This window comes from Trachurus trachurus, assembly GCF_905171665.1.
Source record: "Trachurus trachurus genome assembly, chromosome: 5".
Lineage (NCBI taxonomy): Eukaryota > Metazoa > Chordata > Actinopteri > Carangiformes > Carangidae > Trachurus > Trachurus trachurus.
The window spans coordinates 17,787,578-17,812,158 of NC_139896.1; the positions used below are offsets into that span (position 1 = coordinate 17,787,578).

Here is a 24,581-nt window from a genome sequence, read left to right on the forward strand (position 1 = left end):
ACACAAGGGAGACAGGGGAAACTGGGAACAAGTGGAACACGTCAGGGAGTGGCAGACGATCACAAAGGCAAGAAAACTAGACAAAGGCAGGAAGTACACACAGCAGGCAAATGATGTCAAAATAAAAGAGGCAATAATAAATCCAAAGAGTCACTAAAAGATTTTGCCCCTCGATACCAAATACTTACAGCCTAGCCCAGATTTTAATGGTGGCATACTCATTAGTATCCAAAGTAAAAGTAATCAGCATTAGATTTTTCTCCATTCCATTTATATTAAGCAGTGTTTTAATGTTGTAACTGGTTAAGTGCATCTATATTAATGCTGTCCTGGATGTATTAATTTATAACGATGCATCATATTTCACAAGCTACTCAAATGCTGTGTATGTAAAATCTAAGTCAGCCAGGAACCTCGTGTCGTGTAGTAAAAAAGTACAGCATGTCTCTATGAGATCTCCTGGAGCAGGATCAAGAGGCGTTCTCCATGTAAAAAGATCATTGATTTCTTTTCTTCTATGAGCAGATTGCTTGAGGGAAGAAACTGTCACCTCTTTCTTTTTTTCGCTCAGCCTTTATAAGGGCATTTTCCTTTAAAGTGGCTACAATGAAATGAAAACACTCCACAGAGATATAAACCGCTGGGCAGCAGCTGAATCTGACCAGTCTCTCCTTGACTTCACAGGGGAATTGTAGTGGCAGCAATAACCCCCACAGCCTGCGCTCTGCACTGGGACCCTGCTCGTCTCAACAAGCCTCTGTGGTGGTGTTAGAGGGAGAGCATTTTAATATGACTGATGAAGGAAAATGAAATGTGGGCATCGCTGTGTGTATGTGTGTGTGTGTGTGAATGCTGGAGCTGGATATGGAACCTCAATATATTTTTAGGATTAAAACTCGTTTCAAAGACACTCAGCTCTCTGTGTACACATAGTGATGGTTTGAAACACAAATTGCTGCAAACCTTTATCAGCGTGTTAGCAAAAGGACACTTCATACATTTCCATATATATGGCTTGAACGCTCTGTATCTTCCTCTTTCTCCCTGCTGTCTGCCGACGCAGATCAGCTCTGACAGAGGGGGATGGAGGAGGTTTAGTTTGAGAGGCTGGAGGGGCACAAGCAGCCAAGGAAAGAGACAGATGAGTGGAAAATTAAAGGCCTAATTAAAGTTGAAACCCCCTCAAAAACTTACTATTTTATGGAAAAAAGAGGAAGAATGCTGCTAACATGTCCAATAATCTTTCCATGTATCTGTTACTGTGTGTTTGATGACAATATTTTGTTAAAGTCAGGCAATATTCTTGTTCTATTAGCATCATTATGAAGGTGTGAGGAGGTGATTTAAATCAGCACTAAGTATACAATTAACATCATGGCAAGGTCACTGCTTCCCCCTGTCACATGACCACACATTGATCAAACCTTGGGTTAAACTTCAGATAACAAAATAATCTCACTCCAAGGTTCACCACTCTGTTCTGGAGCATTGAACCATGGCATATAGTCTGAAGTATCACATTATCACATTAAAACTTTAGCTTTGGCTAAATAGTGTTTTCGCGGTCACCCTAACCTGGACATTTGACCCCCAAAATCTAATCAGTTCATTCTTTAGTCCAAGTGGATGATTTCAAAATTTCCTCTGAGGGTGTTGTAGAAAAATGGCATTCATAACCCAAACGCACAACATAACACCTTTTGCTATGGCTGCAGCCAACCTAGAGGAATGCAAAAATGCAACGTGAGGAACAATGGAAGGAGGCATGAGACAGATGGTCAGGGATACGGGGGACTGACATAGTTGGAGCTATGTAGTCAGAGTAACAGAGTCTGTGATAATGTGTGTCTGTGGTGGAGTGGTAACACCGAGCCACCGCCTGGCTTTTTTTTGGGGGGGGGGTAATTTGGACAGGATGGTGACAATGTAAAATTACAGACAAATAACAGTTTGCAAGCAAAACACAGGTCTTGGTATTTTGACCAGCGGTGAAGGGACTTTAAAGTATTTTTATACAAAGCTTTGTCAAAGAGAATCTTCTGCTTTGGGTCGGTCAATGTGTTAATAAAGACGTTTCATAGCTCCTTATCAAACAGCTTTCTGTCGTTCAGTCTTTATCTGTGCAGTTTCTTCACTTTGTCAAATATTTGTGGATTAAAGATAAAAGCCTGTCCTTAGCCCGAGACAACACAGGCCTCGTTGCTGCAATGTGCAAACCCCCTTGTCATAATAATGCAAGAGTTATTTTGTCCTGATATTGGCAGCTCTGCCTTCCTCTGCTGCTACTTCTTCTTCTTGTTCTTCTCCTTCTTTTTTGTTGTAGATTTGTGAGACGCAGACAGTGTGAATAGCCTGAAAATCAAACTTCTAACACTCTCCTCAGTGCTTTTTCTCTTTGTTTTACCAGAGCTTATTCAGTCTCTGGAGGAGAATATCAGCTAAATGCCTATAATGTTAATATTTACACATATACAGGCAGCAGCGTGCAGAACATTGATGTGGTAGAAGAAAATTCCCTTCATCACCATCACAGCCTCCCTTCCTCCCCCTCCTCTCCCCTTAGCCCGACAGTGGGTCTCTGTTCATCTTTCTCATCTCTCATCCTCTGCTTCTGACTGGTTGCCATGTGGCGTGCTGTCCATCAGTGACCCGGTAACTGTTGCTAGGAGAGGAGAAGTGTAATTTTATCGCTCTGGTTTAATTCCTCTTCCATTTATGTGCTCTCCTCTCACATCTTCCTCCTCTTCTAGCTCCTCCTTTACCCCCTCTCTGGCTCTCCCTAAGCCCATCTCTCTGCTTTCAGCCCCTATCTTATCCTCCTCCATGCCCTCCTCGTCTTCTCATCTGTCATTCCTCCTCTTCCTCATCTCCTTCAGTGCCCTTCACCTCTGGTTTCAATCCGCCGCCATCTCTCTCCACTGTCACTGACTTAAACATTGTTGTTCTCTGGGTATGAAAGCAGCCCTCCCTGAAATGGATTCAGTTTGGATCTGTCTGTTTGCAGTAATAGGGCATCAGCTCAGGCTAAATAAAGCCTGCTAAATGGCCGGACACGTCTGAGCAGCCACGACCAAGATTTGATTGAGATGGAAAGGTGGAGGTGGGGTTAGGGCCTCCCTGGGGTTCAGTGAGGAATAAAAACAGAGGAGGGAGACAGGGAGGACAGAAGAATGCTTTACACAGCAGTCAAGTAAAATAAATCCATCTCAAATCATATTTGTCCTCTGTCATATTGTTATTCTCATACCAATCTGAATCTTACAATGTGCACTTTCACTTTATTAGGAACACCAAAACAAATTTAAATTTAAACAGCCAATCAAAGATGTTGGAGTTATGAGAACATCATCACATGAAACATTCAGAGAAGTAGAAGTATATCGTTTCATAGCTGCATCTGTGTATGTGTGAGCAGTTTGGTTTCACCACTGCAATGAAAGCAGAGCAAATGAATGCTCTTTTTTTTTTATTTATCAATATTTTACCAACTGAGCATTGCAACAAGAAAACAGCTTCAATTTTCCTTATCAGGTTCATATATAGAGGCCAAAATAAAATTGGATTACTTGATTGCTCTCATTTTAAGCTGACAGGAAGAACAAGAAATTGGATCTTTTGTGTATTGTTTTCTCAGGAAAATGCAAAAGACAAACTCGTTCCCCTCGTGATTTACAGTGAGAACATCAAAATATGATGTAGAGTTTGTGGAATTTTACTTTTACAACCCAGTTAATGCTTATTCAACCTAAATCATCTCAATCATGCTAAGTTTAGGAGATGATGAAGGTTTGGTTAAAATATAGGCTACCAAGGTGTAAAGACCTCGACCATGATGCTTCTAGTAATAAGCAGATGATTTAGGTGGTGGAAGGGACATGGATCACCAGCCCGACTTGTGCTAGTCCTGAGTGTCATTGTGAGTGTCTCATCGACTTATCCACCCTGACCTCCCCCTAATGTAGACCCACTACTGACACTGTTGCTCATCTAACAGTGGGTTGTAATGAGCTGCATTTAAGCTAATTTGTTTGTTAATTACATGAAGACAGTATCTCATTAGCAATGTGCATCAAGTTCCCTGTGTTTGCATTTTTCCAACACAGGACACACTCGTGTACCTGCAGTCTTTTGAACATGGGCTTCATTAGACCCAAGCCCAAGCCTCCCTCTGTCCCTCAGGTAAAATATTAAAACCTCTCTCTTCTGAAACAGCACACTAAAACCAAAATATGCCTCCTAAACTTGACCTCTTTAAATCCAAATCTTTATGTATTTAATCTCTAATAGAAACATTTAATTGATTGTTTCACAAAGAGATTGTATATTGAGAAAAAGACACTCAATGACTCTCTAAAGTGGTGGTGGTGGTGGTGGTGCTGCAGAGAGATCCTGGAAAGCCTTTACTGTCATGACATGAGTGAAGGACAGTGCACTCAGAGGCTTCAGAGAGGAGAGGTCAGGTGATGGTGTGGGTAGAGGGGGTGGTTACTACAGGCAAGAGCACAAGACAAATTGATGAAAAGCCACAGAGTGAAAGACGAGAAAGAAAAAGGGGGAAGGGAAAGAAGAACATGTGTTTGGTGAGGATGAAGGGGTTAGGGCGGGGTCCGTGCATAATTACATTTTCTGTTCTGAGCAGTATTGGGAATCAATAATGTAATTCATAGAAAAGCCATAGAACTGTCTCCCATTGGCATTCGCAGACATGAGCCATGCCTACATCCCCAGGAATTAAAACAAGAAGAGGGGGGGTGGCAGCTGTGTGTGTCATTGAAACTAAGACGTACCCTTTGTTCATCCTGAGCCATTAAATCTTTCCCACAATGCCTCTCAAATAGCTGGAGACTTTTAGGTTCCGTTAGGATGTGATTGATGTCTGCTTTCAGGTTTGGCTGGTGTTCACAGGCAGACGACCACACGCGCGCGCACACGCGCACACACACACGCACCCCCCCCCCCCCCCCCCCCACACACACACACACACACTTTAGGGATCACTCACATAAACTTCCAGTCGTGTAGTATCAGAAAATGCAAGCACGTGTGAACACTTAACAACATTTGTCAAACAGTGAGAGACGGACGTGCACACGCTGTCAGTAGTACGCAGCTTCTTGTTACGCTTGACGTAGTTTGCGCACATCATTTCGCGTGCGTGTGGGCTTACAAAAATGTTCTATTATCTTCACGCGTGCGTTAGTTAAAAAAAGGCATTGTGTGATTACCGCCGTGCAGCATTCATCACATGTGAACGTGCGCACGAACGGGGGAACATTATAAGTCAATGGGGAAACTACATTACATGTCAGGCGCTGCATCAAAACACCCACCCCCACCGCACACACCACACACACACTTACTTACTTTTGTGTTCACATAATCACAGCTGGCTATGGTTCCAACTTCCTGATGGTGCCACAGTGGATTTATGGTGGTCTCAGGTGACAGTCACCATGGAAACATTACTTGTGGCTATAAAATGTCAGATTCAAGTTCGCTCTTTGGTGCAGTCCAACAAAACCGGCCTTTGAATGAATGGATGAATGGTGGCACAGCTAAAAGTCGCTGACTTTTATGAATGACTGGATGAACTTGAGGCTTATCAAAGTTTTGTCTGTTCAGTCCTAGTTACCCAACCCCCACCCCTCGCTGCTATACTGCCTGTGTGTGGATGAAGAGATGAGGGAGTGGGCCTGGCTGGATAACATCCTCATGTACACAAGCTCGGTCAGTTTGCAGCCTTCTTTTGGCATGGACCACATGCACTCTACTGGTACACTGTACAATCAGTGCTGCCTCTGCTCACACAGCAGCAGTTACAACAAAAGGTACAAACAGAAGTCCCACTAGTGACAGAGCCTGAAGATCTTAGATCTGAGAACCACTGGTTTATTGACTAATGTTAGCTGAGCCTTAACTACTGTGACATCTGCTGCTGTTCTCACAAACAGCCAAAACTGTGCTACTGTGACCAGCTGAAATGTTTTTGGTTGTCTGCACTGCATGGACTTTCTGTCCCATCATGCAACACATCACATTTTAAAGATGGACAGATTTACAGATGTAGAACAAGACCTCTGTCTTTGATACGTGTCTGAAATCACTTTTCAATGTTCACTTGAAGTCGATGTATTAATTTCCAGCTCCGTGTTTTTATTGCAACTCTCCACTAGAGCACGACTCACAGTTCAAATTAAATCCTTATTTACCTCTAACTGCCTGTTTTACCCCTCAGTTGAGCCCTGACTGAAACAAGCAGCATTAGCTCAGGCTTCTATTAGGGTGCAACGGTACAGGTAGCCCACGGTACGATACGTACCTCGGTTTTTGACCACGGTTCTCGGTACGGTTTCGGTATGTGTTTTGTGCAGAGAACTTTTTTTTCTCCCCAAATAATGTTTAAAATTTATATTATTTCTAATATTAGGCTACTACTATTTATAGTATTTCCTTGTAGAGCTCCCCTCTCTCGCTCTCTCTCTCTCACACACACACACACACACACACACACACACACACACACACACACACACACACACACACACGGCACAGCAAGCAGTAAGAGCTGATGCAAGCTGAATCTGAAATACCGCGGTCCAAGAGCGTATTGCACCGTGCAGGCCGTACCGAACGGTTCGGTATTTTACCGAGAACCGTTGCATCCCTAGCTTCTATAAAAGCCTGCTCTCTCTCCAGAGTCGGTGTCAGTGATCCAGCTCCATTTTACTGGTGTCAAGGCTCTGAAGGCAAACTGTAAACCTGAGCAACTAGTAACTAAAGATAACGGCTCTAATCCATGGCCACGCTTAATATGAACATGAGGTATGTGACAGAAAATAAGGAAAAGCCCAGTAGCTCCCCACCAGTGACTGAATGAACAGGTGAGTGAGTTCAGGCACATTTTACATTTAAATGAACCCTGTACATTAAAAGTCAGATGAAAATTTGGTCTTTGACCTGTTTCCCAGTTAATTTCTGTAAATGGAGCCTCCTCCGTTTTCAGACGTGGGTCATCACAGCACTGAAACAACTCCCTCTCCAACACGACACGTAGCAGCTTAAAGTTTGACCTTTTGTTCAGTGCTGGCACCACAACAGAAACAAAGTCCAATGAGTCCAGAAGTGGTGATGTTAAAGTGTGTGTCGGTGTCAGTGTGTTCACCACCCACACACTGTGTTGTTCCTGTATACTGAGATGTAACAGAGAAGCAGCAGTTTGGCTCTGGGCTCCAGCAGCTGCCTGGTGCTCACCAGTCAGGTTAGGAGCTTCCTCTCACATTCACACCAGCAGACACTCGGCTGTCACATCTTATATGTGGAGTGAGGGGACTGAGTGTCACAGAACTGACTCTAAATATTAAAGGTCTGTGGCTCTCAGTTTTACAGGTTTCTGACCTTGATGAACTCCTGTTGAAAACACAGTTTAACTCTCGGTTGAAATATCACAGTAAAGACACTTCAGAGAAATTTTAACAAAGTAAAAAGTCTGAAGTCTTCGGTCCACACCAAGAGTATAGCTGCCCAGTAAGGTCAGAAAATCAAATAACACTTTTGAAAGTCACCAGAGTGAAGAGTGAACTGTGTAGAGGAATTTGAACTGGTAAAACTGAGGATGAGCTCTGAAAACCGTGGACACACAATGAGAAAAAATCAACAAGCCCACAACTAATATGACAAAACCAGACAGCAGCACACAGGCCCAGAGAGATTTCAGACTCGTCCAGTGCCTCCAGTCTTAATGTTTCTCTTTATCTTCGTAGTTGCAGTCGTTGTTCACAGTAACAAAGAAATAATAATTTTAAGCCTATAGGCCCTTACACACAAAGAGACACAAAATCAAAACCATTCATACTGGCGGCAATGTGATATACGACAGACGCAACATAAACCAAAGTTTTGCTTTGCATTGGGTTGTTCTTTGTAGGGCTGGCCCCAAACAGTTCAAAATCCATTGCGATCAATTAGCGCTCCAATGCGACCTTTGCATGCAGCAAAATAAATACACAATTGTATTTGTTAAACTTGCAACTGAGCTAAAATTGGTTGAAACTTTCATGTAGGCTATCTGTTACTGCTAGAGAAATGTGTTAAAACGTGAAGTCCTGCCCATACAGTCCACAGTAACATTATCATGCAAGTAAACAATTTAGACTTTGTTTTAGCATGGTGGCAATTGCCCTGTTTTGTGGTTTGAAAGAGGTGCCATACTCCACTGAGGTGGCTGCAGGGTGATCAGGAGTGTTCTCCCACCTCTTTGACAGCTAGCCTCCTCCCTTTGTGTGTGCTCCAAATTTTGTGTGAGTATACAGTAAAAGAAATAATAATAAATTAAAAAAACAATAATAAAAGAGAAACATAACTATTGCTCTTGGACTTTTCATGTACTCTGGCTAAGGCTCGTCAGGCATGCTTTGAATGGAAAGTTAAAGGTGGCCTTGAGCAGGTCTAAAGGAAACTTAAGTTTTTTTTTTCTTTTAGCATGTTTTTTTTTGCCTTTTTGCCCTGTGAAAGATCTTTAAAAGGCCAAAATCACAGGGCACCATGGAGCCAGTGGGAGAGAAGCTGTCAGAAATACTGTCCTCCACTTTAAAGAGGCCAAGCGTTCCATCTCTGCCTTTTCTGTGGTGGGGATCAAGAGGGTCTCTGAGCTTGTGAGGAGGCGATTTAAAGTTTCACACATTTGAGCGTTCCACTCCCAAATGAAATGCATGAGAAATGCTGCTGTACTGTAATGTGCCTGACTGTGAGAGGGGACTGTATGTTTTTTGAACGGTGTGAACCTCATGACTTTTACTATTCCGCCAAAGATCATTCTCTTTGATACTAATGAAATTGTTTTGTGTAGCCTAATGAAAGCCAAGCGCTTGAAGCTTCGCCATAAGAAGCCTTTTTTATTATGTATTAAAAGGATTTGATGTGGTTACGTTCAGTTCCAGCTTTTATTCCATGAACTTATTTGACAAATCAGTTTTATCTCTCTGCTGACCACATCTCCTCGGGGCAGGCATGACCGAAAATGAAACTGCTTGAACAATTGTAGGAGATTTAAGGAGCAACAAAACTAGACAATGAAAATGCCCCAAAGCAAAGATGCATCAAAACACAATGATATGTAGAGACTGACAGTAGAATGGTAAGAATAGACAGACTGCATGCTGCACCTATACGATTATGTCAATAAAGAAAACATTGTACCAATGTTTGTGTTTTAATGTTTTTTGTCTGAGGACACTGTCTAACCTTTCAGGGCTCCAGGGCACACAGTTCCTGTTTAAGCCTCTATTGACGCCAGTGTCCACCATCTGCAATCTGGGAATTGTGCATGCACAATTTGACCAATTTCCCAGTTCTTAAAGCTATGCCACCTACATTTCACTCTTATGAAGCCGCGTGTTGTCAATTTGAACACATTAGTGCGATTTAGCGCATTTGTTTATTACTGTTACAGTGAGACCTGTCCATGTGCCCGTATTTGTGTGTGTGTAAGTGTGTCTGTGTGCGCCAGCGTGCAAGAGAGAGTGGCGGGCTTCCACAGACTCATTAATTAATGGGAAACACTGGAAGTGCTGGTTGATAAGTTTCGTTTTTACCGTGCACCGAAAAAAAAAAAACTATTTGTGGCACTTTGTCTTTATTCTGTGGCGCTGCGCCACACGTTGGTCTGTGTATGGGAAACACTGGCCCATATTTCCAGTGTTCGTACCACAGACAATGTGCCTACATTTAGCTACTGTAAATTAGATTCTTCACACCATCAGTATTGTACAAGACTAAACACTTCTTTATGATCACGTAGAACAATCTTTGGTTCACTTGAAACCTTGAGAGGCAAATTCATTTCTGTTTCAATGTTTTTTTTCCACTTGCCTCTTAGGGTTGTTTTCATAAATACTAAAAGGGAAAAAAAGATGTTAAAACAACCATACCTCTCAGGGCTTCAGTAGCCTCTCTTTTGGGAGTCAGTGAAGTTCCATGGCGCAGCAAGTCTTTTGTCTTTGTTTTTGACCTTTTTTCCTGCTATGCATGTTATTATGGCGCAGCTGGCTTGGTAAAGCAGCTGAGGACACAGTTGGCTGTCATCCTGCCCAGTAAATATCCAGCCAGGGCTCAAAGTGCTGCTGCAAGTCTGCTGCTGTTCATGCTGACCCTCCTGTCCCCATGTTCTTCTCCCTTGCAGCACTGACAGGAAGCCAGGCTGAGTCCCGAGCCCCTGTCCACGCTGTACTCAGAGCCACAGCCGGTGATGGTGGTATTCGACTTCGCAGAGCTGCTGCCGAGGAGACCTATTGGGCCTACTCAGGTATGTGTGTGTGTTTTGTGTACTTTCTCTCTGAGTTTCTCCACTGAGGAAACTGTGTTGTGTGCAGAACATTTAGAAATCTTGAAATTCTTCAATAACAGCAAAAAGTTGGAGAAGGACAAGCAAACAGACTTATCCCGAGAAATTATTGTTCCATTTTCAGATTTGTCTATTGCCAGGTTCCCTGTGCGATACTGAAACAGATAATAGCTGAAAGGTCTATGATTAGATGCTTAATAGGTAGCATGTTGTGACTGTTCTGACTCTGAACACTCCCACAAGTTTGTGAGCCACTGAATGCGCACCACACCAAACAGACACTGGATTAGGCAGCAGATGTATGTAGCATAGCATCACCTATTTTAGGAATGTCTTGAAGCAGCAGAGGATTTTTGTTCAGTCTTTCTTCATTTATTCAAAAAGAGGCATGTTTCAGGTGTGTCGCTTCAAAACCTTATCACAAGAAAAGAAACCAAAGAGGAAAACATACAGAAATCTGACAAACTGCATAAAGAGGGCACATTTCAGTGACACGACTGTCATCAGTTCTGTAAACATAGAAGCAATACCAGTAATTACATACATTGAATATGATAATCCAACTCACCATAGGCCCACACACTGTCATGTGGCTCTAAAAGGAGACTTAATCATTGAGACCAGAAAGTAAGTCACACAGGAATTCAAATGCGATGGAGTTCATAATTCAAGAGATAAATATACTTGATGTTTGCCAGCGTTAAGCACTGCAGTGATATGAAAAGATGGCAATAAGGATGATATACTGTGTGTATGCACCAGTGCAGACCAACATGATCCTGAACATGTGAAGTTATTGAATGTCCTGATTTGTGCTATTCATTTAGAGAAAACGAGGCGGCTATAGCTTAAAGATGAGAGACATGAGCTTAACTGTAAAATCAGCTTCCTCCATGTTTGCCTATTACAGGATGCACATTTACAAAGAATTAATTTCATCAGTGCAACCGACAAATTTCATCATCACCACTCTGGAGCTCTAACTTTCTCTTTCTGTCAGAAGTATTTGCATCTCTTGCAGATTTTGTTTGATCTCTTAAGCTAAAACCATTGTGATGCACTTCACATTCACATTAAAGATCTCTCCACTATGGTTTAAGAAAACACGCAAACAGACAAAAAACAAGCAAATTAGGAATGATAACAACAATTGAAGATCTTCCACAAAATATAAAAAAATATGATGCATGCAACCTGGTGCACAGTTGTTCAATGCCTTCATACTTTCATACACACAACATTGTTTTCTCTTGCATAGGAAATGATTGTGATTGTAACTGAACAGGAGATAGAGGTGGGATTCCATGGACATGGCCGGCTGTCTCAGATGTGACACATGGCTGTCGGTCACTTGAACAATACCATTAACTCCACAACTGTAGTTGTCTGACAGCTTTGCACAGCCATCTCTCATAACATCATTGTATTCATGCGGGAATACTGAATACTCCTATATAACTAGTTCTTATATTGTGCATCTTACATTGTACTGTGTCTGAAATGCTCAGAGCTCTTGAAGGCCAACCTCCCTGCGCTGGCTGATGGTGACCAATCAGAGCGCAGTGGGCCTGCTGCAACAGTACCTGCCCATGTCTTGATTACCTCATGTGCAGTGGTCAACAAATATTTGACCCTGTTCAGACCTGGTATTAACCTGTGTCTTCAGCGATCTCATCACAGCGCTCAGCTCCAGGTCTGTCTGTGTACACCTGCTGATGCTTGCGTATATGCAGTATGATTCACCAGCTGTGATTGGATCTCACATCCTGCTTTAAAATGCAAAGAAAGTCGAATGCGGTGTTGCTTTTAACTGATCTGATAGGTGGGCGGAGTGTCAATGAGTTTGTGCATGTGAGTGAGAGAGAAAGAGAGAAGTCGAAGGTCAGAGAGACAGAAAGCAGGGCATGGATTGAGTTAATGGGCTACTGCAGCTCTTATGTTTTTTTTCTTTGCGTTGCGGAGGCGTGTCGAGCTCCCAGCGGGTGGCAAGGTCACGGTCCAGGTTGCAGGTAGGTGGCACAGAGGAATATATTTGCGTAAATATTTCCAGGAAGTAAGATGAGACCCCCAATGAAGCGTTTCATGAGAGCATGAGGAAAGTGGTGTTTGTGCTAATAAATGAGTCACTTTGACATCTACTCTCTTTCTTGCATCTCTGTCGACCATATACATGCACAGAATTCAATATATCATGCTACTGTATAAGAGAGGGAGAACCCAAAAGCGTGTCTGCCTTAACAGCACGGTGCTATTTTGATGTTTAGATATTAACTTTGTGAAATGACTTTTTGAACCTTATTAGCACATTCTCAGTGCTAGTTAAGTTAGTTATCTCAAAGTTATTCAGAAAGATCCTGTGTTCCAGGGGGTTCATGGTTAGCTATTAGAGATTTTAGTAATTGGAGGGGCTTCAGCGGCACAGTGTAGGGGCTAGTTGTGTGATTTAGAACATGCTGTGTGTGGGTGTGTGTTTTTAGAGTGAAAGCAATTATGTGCCACTGTCAGTGCAATATGTTTGCCTTCCTCTTTCTTTCTCTGCGTCTGTTTTTCTTCCTCTCGCAGCCACTCTCCTCCTCATCTCTCCTTGGTGCTCCTCTGGCCCGGAGGCATCTCCAGGCCTTTTTTTTTTATTTTACCAGTGCTTCAGAAGAGGAAAAAAAAAAAGCCACTTCCGCTGTCCCTTTGGAGCCTTTCGTTTTTCAGAGCGGCAGCATTAATCTTTCACCATGCAAGCAACGCGAGCCTCAGGCCACAAATGATCTTTTAGTTTATTTATTTCAATATTTCCGCTCGCTTGTCTAACCCTAATTGGTTGCCCGTTGTGCCTGCAAGAGCGCAGGAGCATGTGGGTAAAAACAGAGCCAGTGACAGTTTCACTTAGCGTTGCCGCTGCTGATGATAAGATCTACCGATGCTCCCCTGCTGTCCCCATGCTTGTGTTTGGTCGCAGCTCTTACATAAGATGCTGATGCAACGGTGGGCAGGATCCAGGCAAGAGAGGAAAACAATCGAGAGGCAGCGGGCCGAAAGACTGGTGGTTATTTTATTTTTATGTCAAAGTAGGAACCACAGAGACTTAAAGGAAAGTTCTTTCAGCCTGTGATTTACTGACTAATCTTGTATAAGTTTAGCAGGGAACTTTTCCCATTACTGTCATTTTACAGTAGAGACTGTGGACCTGAACCATTATTGTATTGCAAAAAGTTTTATCTCAGCTCAAAATGTATTCAACCTGTGGCAAACATGTGTTGTTGGGCTCCTATTGACCCCTAATTGTTTACACCCAGAAAGTGGTGGGTGATTTCGCCAGATGATCAGTCCCCTGGGTGGAATCAAGGTTCAAGGTATCTTTATTTGTCTCGGAAGGGAAATTTGTTTTGCACCCTGACGCATGTGCCTCTCGGTTGCACATCAACAAATTTTTTATCCAGGGATACATCAATTACATTATCCGCACACGACATGCAGGACACACAAGACATACTGTACATAATACCTAAAATCAGTCCGGTCAGTCATCTTCAAATTTGTGAAGTTGTGATTCATATCCTTCTGCTTTGACACTTCTTTTGGATTTTTGTCTGCTTGTTGATCCCTGACACACAATCCAAACTGTGTCACCACCAATCTCACCTTTTGCTCTGTTCATATAGACTATTTGTTTGAGCATTCCTATAGTTCTTAATGAGTGGTCTATGGAAGTGTTTGGATTTGAATGTTAAGTCTCTGCCTGACTCGTCCTGCTTCAGGTTGTCTTGTCCATTGGGAGGGACCTCCATTGGGCTGCAAGTTGTTGTCCTGGAGAACTGGTTCTTGTGTAGCTAACACCAAACTTGTTGAGGCTGTAAAGCAGCCTCAGTGGAGTGGAACCATAAGTGCTAAACAAAAATGTCCATGTTTGCATGTTCTCCCCGCACCATAGTGGCTTCCTCCCACAGTCCAGTGATATGCACACTTAATTCGATAAATTACCCACAGGTGAGAATGTGAGGATGTGGGCTTTGGTGGCCCCCCATAACCTTTCATGGATAATAGCCAATGGATGGATGTTAATACTGAAATCAAAGCAATTTTACAAAGCACAAGCACATAACAAATGAGCACAATATAAATTACATGTAAAGCTGCCATATAGACATTATGGGGATCAGGCTAGGAGTCCATTAAGACCCAAAAGGAAATCATCTGTCATGCCCACCCAGCTCTCAACATGCATCCTTGTGTTGTGTTTGCTGTGTCAGCTAACGCTAATGGTTTCTAGAGACCTTTAACAGAAAGAGCAAAGTAAATTCCAGTGTATTTTAGTTGTTACTAAATGCACTGTGCTGTTGGACTCCACAAGTACAGTGGGTTTCCGATTCTCACACACACACACACACACACACACACACGCACACACTCCCTCTTGCTCTCTCTTCTCCGATTCTTTACTCCAAAGTTTCCTAAACTTCCGTCCGTCCTAATTAGCTTGCTCTAATCGTGTCCTCCAGAGGTCTGACAAACTCAAATCAGGACCTCAGCGGGCTATGGCTGTTCTGCCCTCTGCCTGATCAGAATGGCAGATTAACACAGTGCTGCCAAATCAAGTGTTATCTTAGCAGAGACAAAGAGACAGAGTAAGACTCACTGTCTCCCTCTCACTGCAGGATCGCAGTTCATCTGTAATGTACTTCATGTGTGCCCTCCTCCAAGAAGGGAAATTATTATATGAAAACATATGAAAATATCAACTGTGAATGTTTTGTAAAATAGTGATGTATGACACAGAGTGGTAATCCATGATGATTAATACAGTCATTTTATCCAAGGTCACCTCTATTGAAGGCTACAGCAAAGTAAGAGACAAGACCATTAGATTATGCTTTGCGAGAATATTGAGTGTGAAACTAGTGAAATATTCAGCAGGTGAAATCCAAACTATATTGTAGATCAATTAATCAACTATGGGCTCATGCTTTAACTCTTTGTAATGAGGCCTCATGGATCTTTTAATATTTGGAGCAAGAAATACTGTGGTTTTCCTTCCATCTGTTTTTGAGAATGGCCTTTTTCCCCCCTCTTCTTTGTTCCTTCAGTGTCGGTTGTTCAGGAGGTTTTCACCTACCTGTAGAAACACTGTGAAGCAATTTTACATTATAGTCGGTGATTCACAGACACTTTAAGGTGTCCAGAGACGTCAGTAAACGGTTTGGGACTGAGTTAACATTTGTTTTGACTTTGAGTTTGTTCTGAATTAACAATTTTGATTGTTTTCTTAATAACGTATCAGCCAGATGTTCTGCAGGTTTTTACTAGTAGCAGAATAATTCACAGAGATGTCTGCCTCTCCATAACAGACCAGGTGATTTAAACTGGTAAACAAAAACAAAACAAGGCTAAAAAATGTCAGGAAACCACAACACTGACATGTGAAATTAAAAAGTGTCACCATGGTTAAAATCTAAAAGATATTGTAAAAAGTTACATATTGCTGTGATAAGCTACTGTGGAGACTCAGACTCCATTCAGTCCTGAAAATTCAATCATCATCATCAAAAAAAAAAGAAAAAAAAAAAGCTTGTCATTATGGGGTGAGGTGGGGTTGCCTACATTTTTGAGATTTTCAAGGGGGCCGTGAGTTAGATAAGGTTGGTTACTATAGATCAACATTTTGATCATGTGATGAGTAAATCAGTCAATATCTAAAACTAATTACGGTATACTAATTACTTATTCATATTCTCGTATATGCAGTTTTCTTACGTAGTAATTATAACACTAATGAAGATTTATTGGTGCGTTATCTATACTGTCATTCACTAATTATTGATATGAAGTGATGGTGCCATCAAGTGACTTTGTAATCAGATGAATCAAAAATGATTATCATATGAATATAACTTTAATTATATTAACTGCGAGTCATGAAGCTGAAGTTTTACAGCTGACATTAACCTCATTGAAGCTCTATTGGCCAAAGCCTTGCTATATAAACCATATAATATACTATACCTCCGTTACCATGATATATGTTTCCCATTCCATATAATTACAAGTGCTCTGCTGTATAGTTTTAGGAGGCCATCTTTTGCAATGGGCTGACTGTGTCAGTCGGTGTCAGTGAGGTCAAAGCCCTTTCCTCCTGCCCGTTTTATAGAGCCTGTTATGAAAACCCTTCATTTTTTCCATCCATGATACAATCCACATGTCGGCAATAAAAAATTCCCTTCCCCCCGGTATTCTACACACACACGCACAGTTGATTGGAAATTAATTTTCAGCACAATGTCAAGGCTCGCTATTGACGCAAGAGACGAAACTAATTTGTGCGCTCCTTGTCGAGCTGTTTAACCATTCAACACCAGCCGCCATCAGAAGGCTCTAAGGACTCTGCTGCGGCCTTGAAGTGGGTGAATGAAGATGGAAGCTGATGATATGTTGTACAGTCATTTTACTCACGAGGGAAAGCAATTTTATTAGCCTGACAGTAAGTGGTTTTGTCTTTGTGTCTTTTTTTTTCACATCTGAAAATTTAAATCCCCATGTAACAGAGCCTTGTAACAGAGACTTAGTCATAAATTGTAAAAGCAAAGTTTATTTGTGAGACTTTTTACGTGATAGAAATATATTTACAGACATATTTGAACGATCAAAAACCAAAGGTAGATGAAGCAGCTGCTAAAACTGCAGACTGATAAAATACAAACTATTGTGAGGTGGAAAATAGACTAATTAAGTGTTTTCATTGTATTTGGAGCCAGTAAGAATAATATCAGCCTTATATTTTTACATTACCTTTCCAAGAGAAAATGTAATCTACCAACAGTCTGACTGTCACAAAGAGGCAGTCATTCTTAGAGAAATTCATGTTAGCTTTGTTAGCCTACTTTAGCTTAGCTTAGAGAAGTGAGTAACTGCTCGGGTGAAACGGTGCAACATGTCTGATTTTACATGTCAGAGCAACACAGCTGACACACTCTCTGATCTGTTCATACACAGGCTACCTTTGGGCTGCAGGACCCTCACAGACATGGGCAGATGGTGGAGTTCATATGCCCCTCCTCCCGCCCCAACACCCTCGTGCCTCTGCAGATGCTGAAAATATAATTTTAGCTTTAGCTACCAGGCTAGTCACCAGTCCATCTCCATTTCCTCTCTCTCTCTTCACATGTAGCTGCCTGCTCTGGCCCACTTTAGCATCATTTTTCAAACATGTTTTCTTGAAATGAAGTGCCGCATTATTAATGACAGCTTTGTCTCCAGGAGGTGGTTGGGGTGGAAGGTGTGCGTACTCTTATTTGTGTACATGCCAGTTTTGTCAGTCACCTTGACGAGTAAGTGAGCGTCAAGCTGTTGTGAACGTATGGGGAGGGTCAGGTGAAGGCTTGTCACAGTCCCATGCTTGTGTGACCACAGTTCTGCGGGCGGAGCAGAAATGCTCCCTCATCAAGATAGTTGTTCACTCCCCCCTAATATTCTCCTTGCTCCTGTCTTCTGTATGCATTTGTATCAAATGCCATACACTTCAGGGGCAGAGATATTCTTTTCTCAAAGAACGCTCTCACTGTCGCTAATTTATTGTGATTTTTACAAAAATACTTTGTATCCGGACTCGGCTGAAGGAAGTAAATATATTTCTGTCCCTTCAGCTGGATGACTCAGCCTATTCTGCTGAAGTGCCACTAAATCCCTGTCAGCTCAGGGGCTCTGTTCCACACATGACCTCTGACCTCTGTCGCCAGTATGGAGGGGGGCCAGCAGAAACCACCAACCATTGCACGAGGTGGTCTTTATTCACCATGTTTGGAAATTAGAAAATGCGGTGTCCTCAAAATCTCCTTCATATTCAATGAGCTGTACCGGTCTTATACAGGTATGTCTTCAGTCGGCGCCAAGGCTAAGAAGTAAAACAGGTACTTATGTAGTGTTTCTAGTGTCTTTATGTGGGCAAAATACAATTTTTTATTTGCTGTTAGCTCAATCCTAGGGATTAATAACTATTTAATAAATTAATAAGTATTTTCTATTCTATTCTATTCTCTATTCTAATGTAAGTAGATAAAGTTGGTTGAAATGTCATGTGTTTTGACAGACCAATGTCCTATTCACACAGTAGAAACAACTGCAAGTTAAAATTTTATTTTTTATTCAAATGTATATTATTTATTATACTGTATATTATTCATGTTATTATTAATATCCAATATTAATTACAAATATAATATATTGAAATTTAATTATTATTGCACATACAAAAAGAGCAACTGCATAGACCAAACAATTGAATTCATATCTCATTCTTTTTAAATATTTGATTTAAGATAAATAAATATATCCATACAATAAATACTTTTACAACTACGATAACACTGTATGTAGAGTCAATTAAAAGCTGTCAGTTTTTTTTTTTTTTTTTGCCTTTACTGGACATGAGAGTCGAGAGAGAGAGACAGGAAATGGGAGGCTGAGAGAGGGGGAATGACAATCAGACGGGGCCGCTCGATTTGGGATTCGAACCGGGGCCGCCTGCAGCGAGGACCGCAGCCTCAACACACCAACCGAGCCAAACACCGCCCCAAGCTGTCAGTTTTTTCATACAGTATTAATTCTTTATTAATCTGGACAGAATAGGATTTCTTAAAACTGACTCCACTTTAACAGGTTTCAAGCTATAATCAGTGGTGCACCGTGACAAAAAAAGTGTCATGGCACATTACACTAAATTACTTTTAACCCATTCAGACCAACATGGTTATAAAAGTCAGGTTTATCAGGGCTCGTCCCTACTCCTTATCAGGGTTCAGCGTGGGGCAGACTCTGGGGAAGCTGGCTTTGATCACCATTAAACAGATGCCTCATAGGCTTCTCAAATACACACTGATTTAACCACCATACACAATCTGTCCTAGTTAACACATGATCAAAGAGTTGGTGAACATGAGTCAAAGTCTGACGAAGCATTAGGTGTCAAGTCAATAGAAACCAGTTAATGCGACAGCAAGTTAGATATACATACATCACATGGTAGGGTCTGGATTTAACCCTGTTATTCCATTTTATTTTTAGTCTTAGATCTCACTCATGCTTCTGCGGCTGCAACCAGGGTCTAAAACCTGCTGGAGAACAGTGAAGGCTGCCACAGCAGAACGAGGCTCTTACATACTTCTGGCTGAGTATTTTAGTGAACTGTATGTTGGTTTCCATAATCAACCAACCAGTCAAACTAAAGCAGCTCTGAAAGCGGGGACACCAGTTCAGCAAGGTGATGATGAAGAACACATTCAGAGGACACAAAGGACACAGAGAGCTCCCCTCAGTAAACCTTGTCACTATTGCTACCATTGTCATCACCTAAATGCCTGAAGATGTGCATGTGTGCACACACTCCTGTGTTTGTGTGTGTGTGTGTGGTGATTAAATGAAGGGCAGTAACCAATTGAGCTGTCTGTGCGAGGTGTGAGAGGTGATGCATTATAGGAGTACTCTCCATGATTGCGTCAGTGTGCTGTGTGTTTAATGTGGGATCAAACCGACTCACTCTCTGGGAAAAATGCATCGATTTGATGCCATCATAATATTTCCACACCTCTCAAGTAGTCCTTGAGTAGCCTTGGCATCTATTGAGGACTCTGGAGGATAATATCCATCAAGTGTATATATCAGGTGAGGCGACTCTGCAGTCGAGAAGAACCTAAAAATAGGTTTGTCATTCAACTGCATTTCAGAAACGCTGTGACAACCTCCATTTCAACAAGTCATTGTCAACAAGAGTTTTATAAGGGCTTGCAAAGGGTCACAATGCTCTGACACACAAACACCTTGTGTCTTACTTCTGTAGAAGAGGTAAAGCTGTATCATTTTACACAGTCTGTTGACTCTGGAGGTTTCTCTCTCTAGACCATAGCCTATAGATTAAAATAGATATCAAGGCTGTATGTTAACTTTTTCAGCACATAGCACTAGTGCTACAGAGGCTGACAGTTTTTTAGCACAGGACCAGAGAGTTGTAGCACACCCTAAAAATGCCCGTCACCTCTACAGAGGACAATTAATGCAGCTCATCACTTACACAGTAACATCAGCAAGTGTAATCCATATATACACAATGTAATACAATTATAGAATAATAACTCGAAATGTTTTCAGATGCAGAAGAAGCATCTTTATTACACTTTAAATAACTGGTGATATGGATCCCCTTGGGTCTGAAATAAAGATTTAATAAATAATAATAAACTCATTTTTACATAACAGGCGTGACATATGTACTAGGGGTGGAACAGTTCACAAAATCCACGGTTCGGTTAGGTTCGGTTCGGTTCACGGTTTTGTGGTCACGGTTTTCAGTTCGGTTCGGTATACGGTGATCATTGGGAAAATCAATCATGTCTTGTATATTCAGGTTAAAACTGAAAGAATGAGGCAGTCTGACATCTGATACATCATTGTGACAGTCTGAGGTTAAAAGTAGGTGAGAATCTGGCTGCAAGAGAGGAGACATTGATGGTTCCAACATGATTTTAATTTATTGGGCAAAGAAAGTTATCTAACAAATGCTAAGAACAATTAGTTATTCACTGAAATATATAATCTATATTTATTAATTGTGGTTCTTACAAAAATTATATCTTATAAAATATAAAAGCAAAAATGTCTCTTAAAGCTCTGCACCTTGAATTAGTGCATACAAAATAATTTAACTTTAGCCTACTCTTACAACACAAACACATTATTTACCAGCAACATAAAGTGAAACAGAGGCAGAGGTGTCCTGTCCTGCCACAGTCTCGTTTGAGCTCTCACTGAAAAACAAAACATAACACTAGGCTATTATTATTGTGGTGTTCAACAGCATTTCACCACCTGTCCTCTCTGTCAGTCAGGCCCTCTTCCTCCTGCTGCTGCTACTGCACAGGTCGCGCTGGATTGCTAATAAATGCTAAACGCTCCAAATCGCAAATTGGTCGCGATTGCGATCATCACACACATGCGGACACACACATGCGGTCCCATTAAGCAGACCTATACAACTCTGCTGGCGCATCTTCTAGCTCTGACCGTTTCACTTGCCATGCTCACAAACGTTTCCACAAATGACCAGCTGATACACTTCTCTGCTTCTTCTTCTTGTTTACCCATACCCCATCCTACAGGGCAGATTAATTCTTAGCACAGGCATGTTTTGATGTAGCACGTGTGACATATGTATGTCGCACTGTACAGCTCTGGATAGCATTGAAGGTGAGAGTGGGCTGCTCAACTGTCACCATCTTGGCACTGCCTCACTTGGCCTCACCCTAAATTATACTCAACTTTAAGCCTTATCAAACTGTAAATTTGGTGAGGGATATAAACATGTAGGAAAAAGGCTATAGAGACCAAAACTCATCTTTTAGACCTAGAGGATGATGCTTGCCCCAGATTAGTCATGAATTTATCATGTGAGTTTCAGTGACAGGGCAGCTTCTGATTATCTGTCCCCTAGCCAAAGGACCTGTCTGCACAGAACTCAGCCTGATATAATCTGCAGCTTCCAGTCATTGGCTCAAAGACTAAACTCCTGCAAGGCAGCCCCTGTTTTCCCAGTGACCTCAGAGTGAAGCTTGGCCCCGCCTTGCTCCTTGCAGAGTCTAAAATATTGCCTGTATTTTGCACAGAACTGCAACGGAAACTTGGCTTATAGGCAGACCTCTCACCACAGCTTGAGAGTGGTCTGGCTGAACTGTTGTCATTCTGCTATTGGAGAAGAAACCCCTTCTGGCCTGTCTGCATTAAAAATAAAAAAATAAAATCACAGTTGTCTTTGGCAGCAACAGTGCCCCAGCAAAATAATGTTGGAGGGGAAACTGATTTTTGTACATGTAGAGCTGTGCAGAAAAGGCCTCAAAGATAAACCCAGATGTTTGTTGATTATGTTACTTTGTGTTTCAGATTGTTGCTAATATAACTCTGTAGGTTGTTGTTTCCTGTAGTGAAGGAGATTTTGAAAATGGCAGCGGGTTGAAGCAGGTGGCCAATACAGTCTACAGTTGGTGTCGGACTACTTTTCTTCAAAACCAAATGCTGTCTTGATTCCTGCTTTGGGATAAATTAATGGCACGGTTTTGTTGGGGCCTTGGTCCAGCTTAGTCCACTTTACTGTCATGTCATTGTTAATATTAACAGACACTTGCATCCATCAACTGTGATTATTTAGAGTCTTCCTCCTAATCATCAAGGCCTCACAGACATGCATTAAAAACCGAGGCCTGGTTTAGAGTTGGCAGACACTGAAACTCAGTGATAAACTAATTTATAAACACAAGAAAACAGAATGAATGATGTAATGAATGGAAGAGAATTCATTACCCTGGGCTGCAAGCATTCAAGGACAATGGTGATTGTACCAGCTCATAAAATCAAAGCAAATCAGAGGCACATAGGGAAAAGCCGCTTCTGCTTTTGCTTTTGGAGTTCGGGGAATTGGGAAAAGCTGTAATGTTAGTGGTGCCACATAGACGGTCATTAGCTGCTGAAATAAAGGCTCTAACATTTTATTGTGAAATAAATATCCAGAATTTATCGAAAGTAAAGCTTTTCTGTAACATCACTTCACTGTAACATCAGAAACATAAAAACCTGCTGTTCTTCAGGAGGGACATCAGCTTTAACAGTAATGTCCTTTAATGTACTGCTGGGCCTGTATCATACCTCCAGGCATCTCTAGCATGCTGTCTGCTGCAGCAGAGCTGGCTGAGTTTTCAGCCCATGAAGTATTTTGACACATGTTGTATTCCTTGATGCAAGGCATAACTCAATGGTGACGGTGAACGGCAACGGTATGGAGGGAAATTAAGCGCAGAGATTTGTTTTGGCTCGGAGGGAGACGGAAAGGGTGAGGGAGGGGAAATACTGAAATGAGATGAACTGATAAAAATGACAAAGGTCTGGAAAATGGAGCTTCTTGGAGATAAAAACAAGGCGGCATATTAAGATGCATGGAGTGAAAAAAATAAATGACATAGAGACCAGATCAGATGAGAGACTGAGACAATGAAGAACAGCTTTGACTTTAGTGACTTTATTATCTGGAAATTATGTTTTGTGAAATATTCTTCTGTAACAGGTTGGTTCAGCAAGGGCACTACAGCTCATTATTTAAAAATCAGATGGCAGAGGGAGAATAGGTTGACTCGTCTGCAGCTTGGGTGCTTTGGGTGGAGGGCTCTAACAGTTTTATCAGACCAACAGGACCGTGATTAGCTCCTAGATTTCCCGTTTTTCAAGGGGGGGCGGGGGACATAACGGTAGGGGAAACACTGAATAGTATAAAATAATTAAAAAAAATAGACACCAGCTCCGAGCTGAGACAGTTGAACTGTCCTTTGGAGCATTTTCATAAACCATTCTGTCCCTAATGAGCAGTGCAAAAAATGGATCTTGAACAGCAAACTGTAACAAACATTTCACCACACACAGAGCCCTGAAAGAGGAGCACAACATTTAGACACGTTTAAAAATGTAGTATCCGTTCTGCAGCTTTTGATCACATGACATGATTCAAAGCGTGTCAGATTCTTTGTTCTGGAAAGTTCTAACAAACACATTATATAATTATACAGAGGCCTTTGTTGCTTTGTTGTCATTTTGTCATCAAATGCATCACAATATTGAATCAAATCTTTGCTACAGAGGTAAATTCATCCCAAAGTGAGGGAAAGACACAGTATTGAAGTTGCACAGTGAGAAGGATTCATGTTAGGAAACAATTGAAGAGGAGGTTTGTATTGTTACCAGTACTCCGGGTTCATCCCATACCAGTGTCAGCACTGTCTTCAGTTCTTTTTAGTCCTTTATTTCTACCTGTTCAAAATACTTTTGTCATTTCACTTACACAAGAAACACTGAATCAGGAAAAGGCAGGATTACATTTCCCCAAAATCCATTTTGCTAATGCAGAATACATTTGCATGTAATGTGGAGAGATATTCAGAGTTGATGAGGTTGGGCCCCGGCTTGTGACTCCAGCATTCTCTGGTCTCTGTCAGGTTCTGTTAAAGCCTAAGCTGCTGCTCTTCACCAGACACTTTTGGTTATATCACTTAATTTTCACTCCCTCCCACCACAGTCCAAACAGCAGCCAAATGTTTATTTAGCTCTAATTAAAGTAATGTAACACTGGTTTCATTTTGTGACTGTAGCAGCACCGTTGCGTAACTTGGACCTATGCTGTGGATGATTTGTACATATAGTGTGTAGATATGAACTCTCTTATTTCTTCTCT

General features: G+C 41.6%; 1 protein-coding gene across 1 annotated transcript in view; it reads left to right on the plus strand.

The window, feature by feature from the left end:
* Positions 1–5,679: 5,679 nt before the first annotated feature.
* Positions 5,680–24,581, plus strand: part of LOC310985656 (receptor-type tyrosine-protein phosphatase gamma-like) — a gene marked incomplete at its 5' end in the record, with an annotated part of 340,997 nt that continues 322,095 nt past the window's right edge. The window contains 2 exons of the mRNA XM_083971275.1: positions 5,680–5,773; positions 10,178–10,300. Of these exons, the coding sequence (XP_083827401.1) occupies positions 5,680–5,773; positions 10,178–10,300 (217 nt within the window). The remainder of the gene's footprint in view (positions 5,774–10,177; positions 10,301–24,581) is intronic.